Source organism: Triturus cristatus, chromosome 1_2 (genome assembly GCF_964204655.1).
Source record: "Triturus cristatus chromosome 1_2, aTriCri1.1, whole genome shotgun sequence".
Lineage (NCBI taxonomy): Eukaryota > Metazoa > Chordata > Amphibia > Caudata > Salamandridae > Triturus > Triturus cristatus.
Window position 1 is genome coordinate 337,984,297 of NC_140580.1, and position 16,464 is coordinate 338,000,760.

Genomic DNA, 16,464 nt, shown 5'->3' on the forward strand with positions numbered 1-16,464 from the left:
TGTCATTCCTGCCAAGTTCCTCACTTTAAAGGCATACTAACGTCTGCCAACAAACCTGTAACTCATCATGACACTACTCCTGCATACGTCTTTCAGTGGTCTTCACTGCATAAGACAGCGTCAATAAAACCACTTTTGACTCAATTTTCACTTTTATTTATAAATTCTAATAATGCTAATAACTTAAAAGCAGCCATTATCCTTTACTATTGAGTGACCTTTACAATTCATGTGTTTCTGTCTAATCGACCCGTATCTGAAGGAGGTCCGTTAACAGTCCGTAATGCATAACTTTTTGCTTTGTGAAGAACTTGAATAAACATTATAGGCAAATTTACTTTGGCACTTGAAATATATCTTGTAAATCAAAACGCAAATCCCAATGTTTGGCTAGGCAGGTTTCATTCTTTTATTATTCAAAATTACATTTCAGGTGCAAAAAGAGATGTACAAGTACACCGAATAAGAAAGTGAATGTAATAACATAATAAACATGGTTCTCCTTTTATGAAAAGCAGAAATAAGTGAGTAAAAATAGTGACCAGTAATAAGTCATTGCTCAAAACATGCCTCAACATGTATGCTTCGCTTTGAAGTCCAGCAATTTTAGCGCTGTAAGCATGATGTCATAAAGTAAATAGATTTTCGGAGTAAAGTTCCATCTTTTTCGAAGCCATCATCTTCAGCAACCTGCACAAGCAGCACTGGCACAGACTTCACAAACATCTGCATTTCTGATGGCAAGCACTGATGTTAGAAAAAAGAAAAAGCATTAGGAACAATGTATAAGGTCATGATCAGTATCAGTATGTGCGATAAATGGTAGCTTTTAAAAGTCCTGAGGCACGACAAGTGGAGTTCGCAAACATTTTCCGCCTGTAAATATAGCAAGTTTCACTTGCGCTCTTGCAGGAGGTACCACACATTTTAGAATTGACTGTCACGCTCATGATCGAGGCCCAAGTGAGCAATATTAACGATAAAATAAGGCAATCCTGGAAAAACAGGGCCTTATTTATGAAGGCCTTGCAACACTTTTGCGACCCAGTTGCATCACTTTTCGTGATGCAGCGGCGGCGTAAACAATGAGCCATATTTGCAAGATGAATTATCTAGGCAGATGTGTCACCTTGTAAAGCTGTGTGCCACATTATTCCTGCGTCAGGTATAATGTATGCAGGGTGGGCGTTCCCACGTAAAAAAGGGTCTTAGAAGTGTTGCATTTCACTGTGACACTACTAGGACTCCACTGTGTCAAAACCTTACACCTGCCTCATGGCAGGCGTAAGGGTGACGCAGTGCAATGGGAATAGGCCAACCTCAAGCATTGCTGGAGTTGCATCATGCTTGCGACACAGCTCCAACAATGCGTGACTTTTGCGCTGACAGATACGACAGGATTCCTAATGTATCTGTCATTCCTTGCGACATTGAGCGCTGTACGTTAAATACAGCGCATCGATCGTGTCGCAAGTAGGGCACACTCAAAACTGTTGCATCACTGCTGTTTTATCGCAGCGATGCGACAGTTTTCATAAATGAGGTCCACAGTTCATAAAAAACTGGACGTTTTGGTAGCAGGCAACTAAAATGTCATGTTCGTGGGAATTAATTATTTTAGGGGCGACAGTGCTGCGGGACAGTGCATGTTTGTATGGTTCCCTGGTTGAGCCAAGCTAGATTCAAGGAAAATAGGCATTTAGACCCAGAGCTACGTTTTAACATTTTTCCAATCAGACATTTGTGCAACAGGGGTCCATGGGTGATCAATCATTACCAAATGGTCAGGCTACCCCTGGTATTGCAATTCTCCAATTTACATACATGCACAGCAGTTTATCCCAATAATCTAGTATGGATCGGTCTCCTCACACAACCTGGATCAGGGAAATCTAACAGTGCTACAAGATGGCTGTATCACCGCCAGATTTTCAGAATGTGCACCTAAGAAAAGCTTTCATTTAATGATTCTAAAAGAAACGTGTATACTTAAACAGTGTTTATGATGGAAATCCAGCATTGATCCAGCAATCCGAGCTACATGATTGTGAGTGTTAGTAAAGTACCCTTTTTCTAGTGTCTGAGTAGATTCATCATCTAGAAATTTAGACTAATCCAAGATTGTGATGGGAAAAGGTTTTAGCACCAAGGTACACTAATGAATCTGTCCTATTTTGTGGTTCCCTATCAGACACCAAAGGAGAATTGAGCCATTTGCTCATTATCTAGAGAGTAGCAAATTATTATTGAATCTGAGAAAATCCAAAATCTTAATCTGTGGACCACTAGAAAATTGAAAATTCACATGAAAAGCAATTGGATAAATACAGTCCTTGTGGAAATATATATATTGAACAATTCAGTTCACTCGCCAATTTCGCAAAAAAATTGGGGAGGAGCCCCCCCCCGGGAGTTATTGCAGATTTATAAAGTGAAGTGTGTCTCCGCAGCCATGTACGAAGCGGCGGTTTGGGGCTTTGTAGATACGCAGTCACTCCAGAGAGTGGGAAATATTTTCCTGAGATATATTTTAGCCGTCCCTAGTAGTACATCAGCATATGTTTGCCATGCAGAGCTGGGTCTCCCATTTATCTCAGACCTGATAAAAATGGAGCCAATCCTTTTATGGCACAGAATATGGTCCAAACCGGAGACTAAGCTAAATCAGGATATTTTAACTGACAGCATGAAACTCGAAGGAACGGTGCTGATTCTGTGGCTGAAGTATATTAAAAATTTCATGTCTGATCTTGGCCATCCAGAGTACTACAAGTCTCCGGGTACAATGCAGTCGATTACAAGAAAGGAACTAAAAAAACAGGGTCTGATTCTTCTGGACACTATAAGACTGGTCACTGAGAGTACAAAACCTTCTGTTTAACACAATCAATTGATTTTATCTTCTTTTAACATTCAGTCGTATTTATTATTTGTACCCGGTGGCTATGATAGATTATTATTAACTCGTTTTAGATGTAACATTGTTCACAGGCTCGTGAGTTTCCCATGTATGAACGATTGGTCACAAACCTTAGGCCCGTGTCCGTGCAATAATTGTTCAGAGCAATCAACTATGCATGTTTTTCTATTCTGCAGTTTTTACAGTAATTTGAGGAAAGTTTGGCTTGTCCTGATTATGAGGGAGTTGGGTCAGAGACATTGTCGGCCAGCCTTTCTCGCACTGCAGTTCTTGGACGATAGTCACAGGGCCTGGAGGATATGTATTTTTAAAGAAAGTACTTAGCCACAGGAAAACAATTGTATTGTAATCATGGACTATAATAAGCTTTTTAAGAATGATGATTTTTAATCGTGTATATACTTTTAAACCTTTACAACTTTCAAATGTTTTTTCTGTTATTATGTACTTTTATGATTGTCTTATAAAGCAATCGAATAAAGTCATTTTTGATTTTGATTTGAACAATTCAGTTGCTACTCATTGATTAGAATTCTTTCCCATTCTCCCTTATTATTACAAACTGGTTTTCCATTATTTGGCCATACCTTTGTAGTTTTATAGTGCCATCTTGAAAAAGTGAAACTGCTGTTCTTCTACAGAAGTTTGAATCTTATAAATTAAATTGTTTCTTCTCCAATGTGTAGTTCATTAAAAAAAAATAAGAGATATCTTTCTAGTAATATAAAACTCACAAATGTAATTGTTAAAAGACGTGCCTGCACTATGTCGTCATTACTAAAGCTGCCTGTATCCTAGATGATGCAATCCAAAGACCAAGAGAAGCTTGATGAGATGGGGAGCAGCGGCAACCAGCACAGGTAAGCGAGGTGGGGAGGGGTAGGGTGTGGCAGGGTGGGAAGCCGATAGACGACAGAATAGGTATTATTTATTAAATTATATCTATTCCGTCATCGGTCGACTGCCCCCCTCCCGCCCCGCCCGCCCCACCGCATTTCCTGTGTCGTCCGCTGCTGTTGGGGACCAACAGTGGGGGACATCTCAAAAACTCAACCAAAGGTTATTACTTAGGAAGTTTTCGATGGGGTACACAATGAGAGTGTATGTGTAATCTACAAAAGCTTACATATTGTTACATAGCTAATAAAACCATGAGTATTAGAAGGTAAGTGTAAAACATATAGGAAGACTTGAAAAATTGAGAAGAATTTTGGATTCTACGTCATAGTAACAGTGACGGTTTATAAATTGTGGCATCCTTAAAACATTATCACTACTCTGGGCCGCCAGTTCATGGCATCTGTTCATCCCTGCCCTCTGAGGTGGTGCTGCTCGGTAAGAAAAGCTATATAGGATCAGACCTACAAATGACAGCTTGATAACATAATTTGCATGATGTGAATGGCAACGGAGAGGTTTGGGTATAAGGAAAGGAAAGTAAGCAAATAAAAAGGAGTATATATCTTATAAGAGCCAACGTACTCAGCCTGTCCATGACAGCGTGTGCATCCCCTTTCTTGCAGAGGAGGATGAACTCCTTTGGTAAGTCAGGATGATTGCAGACCTTTACAAAATCCACTTCCACCCCTGCAGCTCTCTCTTCTCTGGGTTTTTCTGCCAACTCAGCCTTGTCCAGTGGATTGATGTGTCCTTCAGTTTTATCTGCACGGGGTTGGTGCTCTTCTGTTTCATCCAAGGATCCCTTCTGCGCCTCTAGGAGGAGTTCTTTCAGCTTTTTTACTGACTCAAGTGGGAATGTGAGGTCACCATCCTGGATGGGGGAATCAAATGCACATTAATGTGAAACATTACTTGCTAAAACGAGTTGTTCTGTCTAAACTGATTGAGCGACCAATTTGTTGTACTTCAATATTCGATGGTGTTTAAGATGTGGAACCAAATTTCTTACCCAACTACTTTATGTAGCTGATGATTTAATACAATATTAGACAACGAAAATGTCTCACGAAAATCCACACACATCTCATTGATTTCCATTTTTTTGCTTGATTACATTACATATCCCATTAAACAACCTGCATCTCTTGCAAAAGAATGGTGGTGGCTTTGTATCAGAATTGTTTGAAAGGCCACATCCTGTTTCTTAGCAATTCGCACCAAATACCTTGAAAATATTAAAGAATTCTAACTATGTATAAGCAGTTATTAATGACAAAATCAGGTTGCATGCAAAAAAAAATTGGTTTGTCATTTTCTCAATTTAAAAATATTATATGACTGGTCAAAACAACAACGCTATGGAAAAACAGTTAATTTGATAACATTTAAAAAAAATATTTTTAGTGCAATCCTAATCAAAGTGTGGGATATCTTTTTTGACCAGCCTTCATTAAGATGGTCATTTTAGCTACAAAGGGCCATATATATGACCCGGTTTGCATTGCTCTTGCACCACGGAACGTGGTTCAAGAGCGACGCAAATGTTAAGTCATGTTTTTGCAGCCACGCAAAGCCACTTTGCATGACTATGAGTGTCTCCAAAAATATGGATTAACGCAAAGCAGCACAAATCGCTGCACTATGTTACTCTGCTATGGGTAGGCATTCTATGGGAGTTGCGATAGTGTTCCCACATAATTCCTATGGTGTTTGACGCATTCCCAGATTTTCAAGACCATGTAAACCTGGGAATGTGCCAAAAAGATATGCCTTCTCAAGAGAGGTGTTACAAGAAGAAATGTCTATATTTTTCCTCATTGTTTCCCTTTTCTATGTGTGCTGCATTCTGGAGCACATACAGAGGCATATTATCAAGAAACGGCGTTAAAATTATCGCCGCTTTAGCGGCAGAAAACTGCCGCTAAAGCGGCAATAATGGGCTTGATAATATGCCCTTGAGAATTCCCATACAAGCCCATGTTCTGGTGTCAACATGGGCTTCTATGGGAATTCTCTGCTCCATATTATCAAGCCCATTATCGCCGCTTTAGCGGCAGTTTTCTGCCACTAAAGCGGCGATAATTTTAACGCTGTGCTTGATAATATGCCCCATAGAAAGGGGAAATAGCCTCTCAAATTTTTTAGTGTGCAGGAAGGTGTCCCTTTCTGCACAAAAACAATCCTGCCTACAACACATGCACGCTTGCACCATGGCTGCGTTGGTGCTAGGCTCCCAAAATGGCGCCAGTGTAAGGGAATAGGACAGGAATGCGCCGTATTGGATAAATATGGTACATTCCTGCCCTTTCCCTGTGATGCATGGCAGAGCACCAAGGTGACTTGCTACGCTGCCCTGTGCCACAAAGCTCATAAATATGTCCCTTAGTTATTGACATCAAAATGACAAACCATTTGTCTGACTTGGGCACGTCAGCGGTTTTCTTTGAATTGCAAAACACTTGGGGGCAGATTTATGTTGGACTTGCGCCACCTTTACGCCGCCGTTGCGTCACTTTTGTGACACAGCGGCGGCGTAAATCCTGCGCCACGTTGCGCCCTATTTACATTGTGACGCATCTATGGAGATGCGTCACGGTGTAAAGCCCTGCGCCACATGAAACCTACGCGGGGGGGCGTTCTGTCGCAGGAACACCCCTGAAAAGTGACTCAGTGAAATCTACAAGATTTCACTGAGTCACTTTTCCAACGCTGTTGCGTCAAAACCCTACCCCTGCTTGAAGCAGGCGTAAGGCTTGACGCACCACGTTACAGATAGGGCAAGTTGGAAGAGTGCTGGAGTTGTGTGTCGCACGCAACACTACTCCAGCACTGCGCCAACTTTACGCCCCACATGCAACACGCATCTGTTTATTCCTGCGCCATGATGCGCCGCATTGTAAATGCGGTGCATCATGGGTGGCGCAAGGGTAAAATTGCGTGTCGCATCTTTCCTGGCGCATTCCTGCTGATTTGCAGAGATGCGCCAGGCAACATAAATCTGCCCCTATGAGTACATCTGGTAAACTATAGTCAGCAATTGAAAGCTCAGTGTATTCTTGTTTATCAAGTTGAAGCAGTATGTCATCTCACTTCGGCGCGTTTGTCATTTCGCAGGCAATTCCTAACCTCGGGGCATCTAATCCTTTGAGCACGCAAACAGCTACGCGTCATCACACCATATCAGGGCACTACCCTGTTGGGTAATTGCGGTGTCCTCCTTTACGGTCCTCCTGGGCAGCTCTCTTTTTTTGGTAGCCTAAACTGGATACAAACCGCCAGACACTTGCCTGCATCTGAGCTGTCACACTCTACCTTTACCCTCCAGCAGCCACACACAGCTGCAGTTTATGTAGCTATATCATTGCTGATGTGAGGGATCTTTCACTGGAACCCCTTTCACAATTCTGCAGCAATTATCAGCGCAGTCATGCCAATCACACTACCTTTCTCCTTGAGGTAAATATATTTGGCTTTGCTCTATCAACCTACCCCTAAAAAACTAGTAGATTATTTCCATCGGTCACATATTGCTGTTTTAAATGTCATTGTGAGAGGCAGGGAGCCTGGAAGCAAAGTGCTTAAGTTGAACCAGTGCTTTCCGGTGCTGAGCACCGGCACTTAATTGGTTTCTGGTGCTCGGCACGGCACCTAATTGTCAACACCACACTTAGGGCAGTCTGCCACAAGGTGGCGCTGCTCATGTAATTTGGAGATGAGCTGTATAACAGTTGTTTCGGAAAACAATATTGTAGTATCCTAGCATCTTGTCCATGTTATTTACATGCTTTCTCCACCATCTGCCCAGCCTGTGGAAAGCTGCAGTGATGATGCGCATGAGAATATTGGGAGTCTGTGTTGCTTATCCCACAGTTGAGATTGGGCTGAGCAGCATGCTGGCTGCTCCTGGTGGGGCTGTTCCACTTAATCTACATATCTTCCAATAAACATCTTGAACTACATCTACCCAGTGTGGACTCAGTTACTTCAAATATACATTAAAGAATTGCTAATACCTGCCTCCCCAGCCATTCCTTTAGCTTTGGGGACCTGGAATAATCTGAACCGTTGCATTTACATGCGAGAGAGATGGTTAGTAGTTATTTTGGCAGCAATGACAAGGGCTATGGGTGGTGAAAATACTTGTATTGATACTTTTTTTAAAATACGTATGTCTTCCTAAGGGTAGTCTAACCGATTTTTTCCAACTTAAAATCAGTGTATGGAAAATCAAGGCCATCCCCAGGAAATAAAAAAGGGTAGCAGACACTCAGAAATTGTGACTGCCCTTTTTATATTGATCAAATTTAAGGAAACGCTAAATGCAGTAGTGCAGGAGATACACATTCAAAATTGAATTGAGGCACAGATATTCCTTGTAAGCATGAATGAAGCTTTAAAATATCAAAGTGACCCAAAACGCTATGTAATTTTTTTTTTCGTAACTGCATTTTAAGCGCTGGGAACTCATCTTGGTTATACTCGACTTACACCATTTTAGCTGCCCTTTCATTGAAGAATCAGACACACTATATGCAAATCCGCCTTGACCTCATTCCAAAAGGAAAGCCCATTCCAAATGTTTATATCGCATCCACTCTGTTTGGGATCAAAAGCAACCCCTCCTTCGTTTAGTCAGCTTTGGGCTTTGATAATGAGGTACACCTTGAGGTTCTAGGTGTAGCATACTCAGAACACACATTTAGGCCCTCATTATGATGTAAGGCACAAAGCCTCCAAGCACAGGTCGAAGGCTTTCCGACTTACATCGTTGGTTTCAAATCCGATAGCCTTGTTACGATGAAGGCTGTTGGATTTGAAACCAGCCGGTCAGACCGAATGGCTTCCGACAGGCTCAAGGAGCCCCTTGGCCAGTCAGAGTTCGTTCATAATCCCCTATATACGGAGTTTTCACCATGGGGATTATGATTTCAGTTTCCGACAGGCTTTTCATGCCGGGTTTTCCGACATGAAAAGCCGGTCAGAAAAAGTGACTTTGGGGCCCCTATGGGGGACCCTCGCCACAGCGGCCTCTGGCTGGATGCATGGGGCACATCCATGCACCGCATGGCAGGCACCTTCAGGTGCTTGCCACGTGGTGCAGCTATGAACAAAAACACACATTTCTCTATGGGAGCTTGTGCTACAGACGGTTTATGGCCACAGCACATGCTCCCATAGAGAACTGGGAGTTGCGATTGCATCTTAATAATGCGGTCAGGACTGCCAACTGGAGGTCAGTCTGTCCCCATTCTGCAATGGTGTTGACATCGTAATGAGGGCCTAAATATAAAAACATCCAAATGTATGCAACACCATCAATCAATATTCTATGACCTTCAACCCTCAGACACACAAAGACCATAAATCAGTTTTAGATGTTATCTCCACATGAAATTCAACTGGTTGGGCAAACACAGATACCCTACCTTTGAATCATTTAAATTCGATTTACTTATTTGTTTAACTGTTTTCTAGAGTGCTTCTTCACATGCACAGAGCTAGAGTACTTTACACAGACCATCCTATTGTGCTGAGCAAGCAGAAATCATCTTTGTTGTAAGGAGTCTCAGGACATCCTCATATAAACTCACAGTCTTAGCTCATGATGACCTCACACCCAGCATTCCAAGACTTCTCTACTCTTCACCACTTTGCACTTGTCTTGTAAATCATGTTGACCAACTCAAAATGGTGAATGATCTGCTGCACACGTTTTCTGAGAACATCACCTCAGCTGATGGTAATAATGGAGGATGGATAGTGGGATTGCTAATTCGATGTTGACTGAGAATATTATATATAGAAGTAGCAATAGGGTCAAGAGGGTGCATCGCTCAAAGTATAAGATTTTCACTAAAGTCATAAACTGGCAATGGAGGGATAAACTTTGGTTGAAGATGTGACAGTCTTCCAAGTCTGGGCCCAGCAGAGTCTTTCGGAACTGCTTACTACACATTAAACTGCTTAAATGAATAGCCAAAGTTTCCGTACCACGAGTGGGACGGGACCTGACACCTGTAAGTGTTGTTTTATTTCTCTTTCCCTCCATTACTGCCAACTATGGCCTTGGTTGACTCATTCATGGTATTGGGAATATTTACTGAAGCAAACATTAAGTTTGCTGATATCTATCTAAAATAGGTCTGTTTTTGTCATCAGCTTAGATGAATTTGGCCCCAGATGTTTTGAAGACAAAAACATTTATACCCAGGGCACAAGCTGTATTCCAGTCGGGGTAGTCAGCGATTTGTCAGTGTTCTATGGGTCATCCAGTGAAAAGAAAACTGCTTATCCTCTTGCCCAATCTCATATCATCAACACTCACCAACAATAAGAGCGCCTTCGTTGAGAATGTCTGATTGAGTTGTAGAAATTGCTCACTAGGTGGCCTCTTTGAATTATACTATCTCGGGCAGAGTGTTACAAGGTTTTGAAAATGTCTCTGTTTTTCTCATTTCTTGACTTACGTTGACGTTTAATAAATGAATAGGGATAAACTTGCAGCGATCCTTCAAGAGATCCGAATGTAAACAGTCTAGATGTTTTTAAGAATTGGCTCTATTCAAAGAGCAAAACACGAGAGCTAAACAATGGAATGGTGCTCAGACCAGTGCTTTCCTGATCACCGCAGTAGTTAATCAAGGGTGCATGCTGGAGCCCTGCCTTTACACCTATTTATTGAATTGGACAGATGGCTCACATATGTGTGGGTGCATGTTCCCTGAGTGGTGGACACTCCATTACTTTTGCAGTCATATGCAGATGATTGGATCCTGATTGTCATGGCACAAAATGTGTTAAATGTCCACTGGAGACATCTCACTGGTTTCAACTTGTGAGAAGAAGAGAGAGAGAAGGTCTCCCTTTCCTCCTTTCTTTTCTGGTGCAAATGTATTTTCTTCTAGAGACAGGAGGGCTGAACTCGGTGACTGGTTTGGCGAAATTCATGAATCAAACTAACAAAGTCTTAGGTCGATTTAATGGTAGATATGGAGGCAAAGTAGTTACAGACAGCTCAAAGGCTACTGTGTCAGAGATTTTGATTCATAATTAGAGCGCATCTGGGGCTGGCTTAGGGAATATTCCACCCTGTTTACAGCCCAGCAGTAACATTTCTTTAATCGGGGTGGAATTTGATCAAATGTTGTCGTTGTCCTCAAATCCCAAGGGGGTTTCTCTGTTCAATTTTCTGACCTACTTGCTGAACTTCACCATTCACCAGCATGGCTTGTACAAATGTAAATGGCAAGCAGAAAATAGACCAGGAAGTATAGCAGTATAGCTCTGAACAAATACACGCTAATTAATCGATAAGGAAGTTGACAGTGTTTCATGCGTGTGCATTTGAAAATGTTCCCACCAACATCAAGAACTGATTGAGCACCCTTTCTAATGTGACACTCACCAATCAGACTTAACTTGTCTGTCCCACAGCGGGAAAGAGGAGGTTTAGAGGACAATTCACGCTGGGTTGCATCTGAGGAGAGCATAGTCCTTACTTGTTCATATTCCCACTGTTTGGTTCTAGCGACTGCCTGGTCTATGTCTACTGGTATTTCAACCTACAGCACTGCTTACAATGCCCACAACTTAAAGTCTAGAATTCTGTTGAATCCCAAATGCAGTGGAGAAGCAAGGATGGTATGGCTACAGAAAGCAAGCAGGGAAAATGCCACTTACGGGCGTATTAGAGGTCATCTGCTCAAATTTTGAGTTTCCTTAACAGACAGTGTGAGGAAATCCCTTTAAGAGAGGGGTAGGCACATTCAACATCACCACCCAAACATTTAGCTGGCCTTTAAAAGAGGGTAAATTACTGAACTTGATTCATATTCCTTGCAGAACACCTTAGCTTTCAAAATGATCTGTTCTTAAATCAATTCGATTTTAAAATTAAAATGGATTTCAATTAGACCTTGGCGAAATTTAATTACACCAGAGTAATTGGAGTCAATTAAAAAATGTTACTCTTTTATGGCAAAATTACCTAAAACTAAGCGATTGCGCCTCTTAATGTAATTATAAGTAAATTAGCAAAATGATCTTTCAGCAGGAGCAGAGCATCAATTAAATTAGTGAGCATGAGCAGCTGCTGTCAGCTGCTGTTCATGTTCTGTTGCATTTAGCACTATTTTGTTTAACATATAATACATCTTCGGGTCCATTTTGGATATGACGGTGCCTTTTGTGCTGAGAAAACAGCACTACATGTTAGGTAATGTCTACTCTTATTTCCATTACGCTACAGTAAATTACGCGGTTTATGACTACCCTTATTTTCAATATCACATTTACTCATGATGGTCTTGGGACATTAAGTATCCTATGCCAGTATCAGCTACAGACATCCGGTCAACCTCAGGATTTAGCAATATTGAGCTTTTTCTTCTCACTAAGAACAATTACCAGAGAAAATGCTATTTAAACGTTCTTGTAATAATTCATGTGCATTACACTAACTCTGATGAACATGGTGCCCTTTCTTACACTATTTACTTTAGTTGTAGATTGTTTTAGCGATGTATGCCATATCTGTGGAGTCACAAGTGCATAGTTAGTAATGGTATTTACCCTTGTAAGTTTTGCTTCTAAGCGCAAGTAGTCATTTCTACCAGTGTGAACCCACCTTTGGAAATCATAAAAAGTGATTTTACACCCATAAATAGATTTACTCAAAGATTTTCTTGCAAGTAGTGGAAGAGAGTGGGCATTACTTTCAAGTATTGTTATGAGCCCTGATGTGCACCAATATAGGCCTAGGTAGCTGCACGACTTTTACCTACATTTGTCCTTCCTTGCTCTACATAGCGGCTTTGCCGCTGACCATTTACCTAATTACGTGCAGAATTAATGTTGTGTGGTTTTCTCAGAAAGCTGGCTTCATTAATTATGCATGAGGATTCCTAGTATCATATCTGATTCCCCTACCTAGGTCATACACAGCAGGGTTACCATCTTCTGTATCATAACTCTGTACAAAAGTCACTGCTATCATCATCCTTGGATGACAGGCCCACAGAACCATTAGACTTCTAGATAGAACCCCTGAGGGTATTTTTTGGGTATAAAAGAAACACATCTTCCCTGGGCAACCAGAGGAGAAGCTTCCATGATGACACAAGACGCTGAGATTCCTGCGTGCAGAAAACTCCTGCATGCAGTTGTCTAACATCCCTTATGGGGTGTCCAACTCCAGACCAAGACGGGGTCCTTCATTCTCTCGCATCAGCTAATGGGGTTGGCTCTTTCCTAGGGGATTCTTGGCTTTACACCTACATGCATGTTAGGTACATTTAGGTACACTTAGATAGGGTTAGCATCTTAGGAGTATGCTTGATTAGTGACATGTATCTATATGCTTGCATATATTCACAGTTTTAGCACCATGGTAGAGTTCTACCTTTTATTTACTCTGTTGGTGCTCGCAATCGTATATATCTGTTTTTCTGCTTAATGGTTGCCGCAGCACATGAATTTTCTACTAGAATGACGCTGGTTCAATAAATGCGTATTGAAAACGTCCCCATTGTTTATTCTGTTTATTTCTCTGAGAACAAGTGAGCACGAGTGACTGAGCGAAAAGTACTGTACCGTTTCCACGATCCCGGAAAGATCAAGGGTTGTCATGTTCTTTAGTTGCCAGAACCTTTTTGCTCCTGGTAAGGTTGGGGGGCTTAAGGTGGCACTGTGAGCTGGCTGGTCTAAAGGCTAACATATCCTCTGGGGGTGTCTGGAATCAGTTTGGACACCAATCCCTTAGTTTATGTTGTCTAAACACGCAGATCAAATATAGATTTTTAGGAACCATTCAACAGTATGAGCAGACACATGGGTATTCACAAACTGTTTCCTTTAACCATTCCCACCCGGGAAACTGTTTGAGATTTACTCCTGTTAGGAACAAGCAAAAATAATTTCCCTCTTGAAGTAGGTAGAACCCACCCACAAAATGTCTTGATAGCGTGTAGGGGTAGTGGTATCTCCAAAAGGAAATATGTTTTCCTCCAATAAACAGGGGCACGAGGATGTGGGGGTAAAATGGCACTGTACTCTTAAAAAAACATTTACTCATGTGCAATTATTTCCTGTACACAGTTGTGAATGCAGAAAGCCCTTAGCAAGAATTTTAGAAAGAATACGCATACCATTTCCAAGAACAGACCTGAAAACCAGTGATGGTTAGAGGATTGCAAGGTTTCAAAGCTACCGCTACAAACACTTGCGCTGTCTTACATTTCCAAAATCTGCATCCATGTGAAGTGGTAAACCTACAGTGCAGATTTCCCAATTTTTTTAGGAATCTTAACCCATGTGCAAACACTTGAATGAATGAGACAAGCTACTTTCACAATCCAGTGAACAGCCAATCGGCTCAGAGTTTCACAGATTCTGTGATGCAATTAACACTTGCTTTAAGAGAAATCAGTGTCTACCTCAGTGGACACCAACGTAGTAAGCTGAACAAAAATGAACACCCTCTTACATACTCACATTCAAGAAACAAAAGGATCAAAGAAGTCCTCTGTTTTTGAGAGTTCAAAATATGTGCCATATTATGGGTACCAAAGGTCATGATTTAGGAAAGGAAATGGGCCCCTGTCTGCTGGCATCAGACCAAGGGGGTCACCGGCCGCTTTCAAATTCTCCCCCGCCACCTTACCATGGTGGGGGGGACCCCGGCGGATGGGAAGACCGTCTGCCAGTTTTCCGCCGGTAGGCATTCCGCCCGATTGCCAACCGGGCGGAAAAGCATTTTATATGGTGGCGGTGTCTTTTAGACACCGCCATCCATATTACGATGCATGCGGGGACCTGCCGTTCCATGGTGGGGTTGCCGCCACGGAAAGGCAGGCGGTGTTTGACATTGGGGGCCCGTAGCGGGCCCCCAGGGATTCTGGGGGGTGGGGGTGCACATGGGGGGTACCTATGGTACCCCCCTGCAGTTTCATGCACAACATGGCAGGCACCGCATGGAAGTGCACAACATGCCTTCTTGGCATTGCGGCGGGCGGTGCTGAGAGCACCGCCTGCCACAATGTCCGGAATGCCGGATGCGCCCGCCAGTGTGGCGGGCGCACCCTAATTTCACCTACGGGACCCCCGCACCAATGGCGGGCAGTCCCATTTCACGACAGGATGGCGGGTGGACAAAGTCCGCCCGCCATCCTAATGACCCTCCAAGTATTGAAAGCTGCGCCCTGTACCAAACTGCAAAAATATCGAATCGAACATCTCTCTTAGATTTCAGAAAATATAGTTTAATTCGACCTGCATCTAAAAGCAAGGCAAGAGAATGTTCAGCTATGCTTCCGGAGCATATTAAAAAAAAAGTGTGAAAAGGCTACATTTTATGCACTTAAACATTTATTTATTAACATTCATTTGTGAGCCATGGCACACGTGTTAGGAGAGCCTTTATAGACTGACATTCTTTCCAGTTTCATGATACGGTGGCCGACAGGGTCTCATTGTCTCTGCCCTTCACACAGTGGTTATTTTGCCCAGCATGGGCTTCTCTTTGATGGCGCCATGACATTTTAAAGGACTGATTAAATGTGAAACATCAAATAACATGCTGGTTTCATCCGCTAGCCCACACACTTGAAAGCAAATAACACCTTTCTGGAAACAAGCGATCATTATAATCAACCTAAAACAGAAAAGAAAACCCAGCGTGCCAGTATTGGCAGGTCACTCTAGTCCAAGTGAAAACACAATCAAAGGTCCTTTTGAGAGAGATCCACAGGTCATCCATCACAAGATTGGACATTAGGGCCAGATCACAAAATATTCTGGCTTGTGCCATTTCTTGTAGTTGGTGGTAAGTTAACCCCTTCGCTGCGGCGGGAATTCCGCCGCAGCGCTGGGGGGGGTGGAGGGGCAGCGCGGTGGCGCTGTGCTCATGACGGAGCCACTCCGTCATGAGCCACCGTTGAGCTGTGCTCATGATGGAGTGGTTCCGTCATGACTCCGCCCAGTTGCATTGTCCCCCCGCACAGGCGGGGAAACAGCGCCGCGTGGGCGGAGCGGCCGCCAACGGTCGCGGCATGACGGAACCACTCTGTCATGAGCACACGGCAACCGTGGCTCATGACGGAATGGCTTCGTCATGAGCAGGGGAGGGGTTAAGGTAGAGCGTGCTGCAAACACCTTACCAACCATATTCTAGAAACAGAATTCGGGAGGTGTGAACGCATGACAAAAATATTTGTGCATATTTGTTGTGCGGCATTTTGTTCTGTTGGTGCTGTGTTCTGTTGTTTTTTGTGCTGTTTTGTATTTGTGCTCCTTTCTGTGTTCTAATGTGACTGTTGTGTTGCACTCTGTTTTGACTGTTTTTTTTGTATTTACCGTTTTATCTCATGTTGCTTTTTATTTTGTTATGTTCTGTTCTTTACTTTAGACCTGTCAACATATGCTGTTACACAGTGGCGGCTCGCCGAGGGAGTGCAGTGGGGCGGTGAGGTGGGGGAGGGGCAGGGTGGGGGGGTTTTGGAGTCTGACATACGACGGACAGGAGTAAGGTAAGTAATTAAATAAATAAAACTATTTACCATGCGCGTGCTGCATTGCCAACTCGGAAATGCAGCACGCGCAAGGTAAATAGTTTTATTTATTTAATTACTTACCTTACTCCTGCCCGT

General features: G+C 42.7%; 1 protein-coding gene across 1 annotated transcript in view; it reads right to left on the reverse strand.

Annotated features, from left to right (window-relative positions):
• Window positions 1–385: 385 nt before the first annotated feature.
• Window positions 386–16,464, reverse strand: part of LOC146867278 (guanylin-like) — a 30,457-nt gene continuing 14,378 nt past the window's right edge. The window contains exons 2-3 of the mRNA XM_085603944.1: window positions 4,403–4,691; window positions 386–747 (exon numbers count right to left, since the gene is read on the reverse strand). Of these exons, the coding sequence (XP_085460070.1) occupies window positions 683–747; window positions 4,403–4,691 (354 nt within the window). The 3' untranslated portion in view covers window positions 386–682. The remainder of the gene's footprint in view (window positions 748–4,402; window positions 4,692–16,464) is intronic.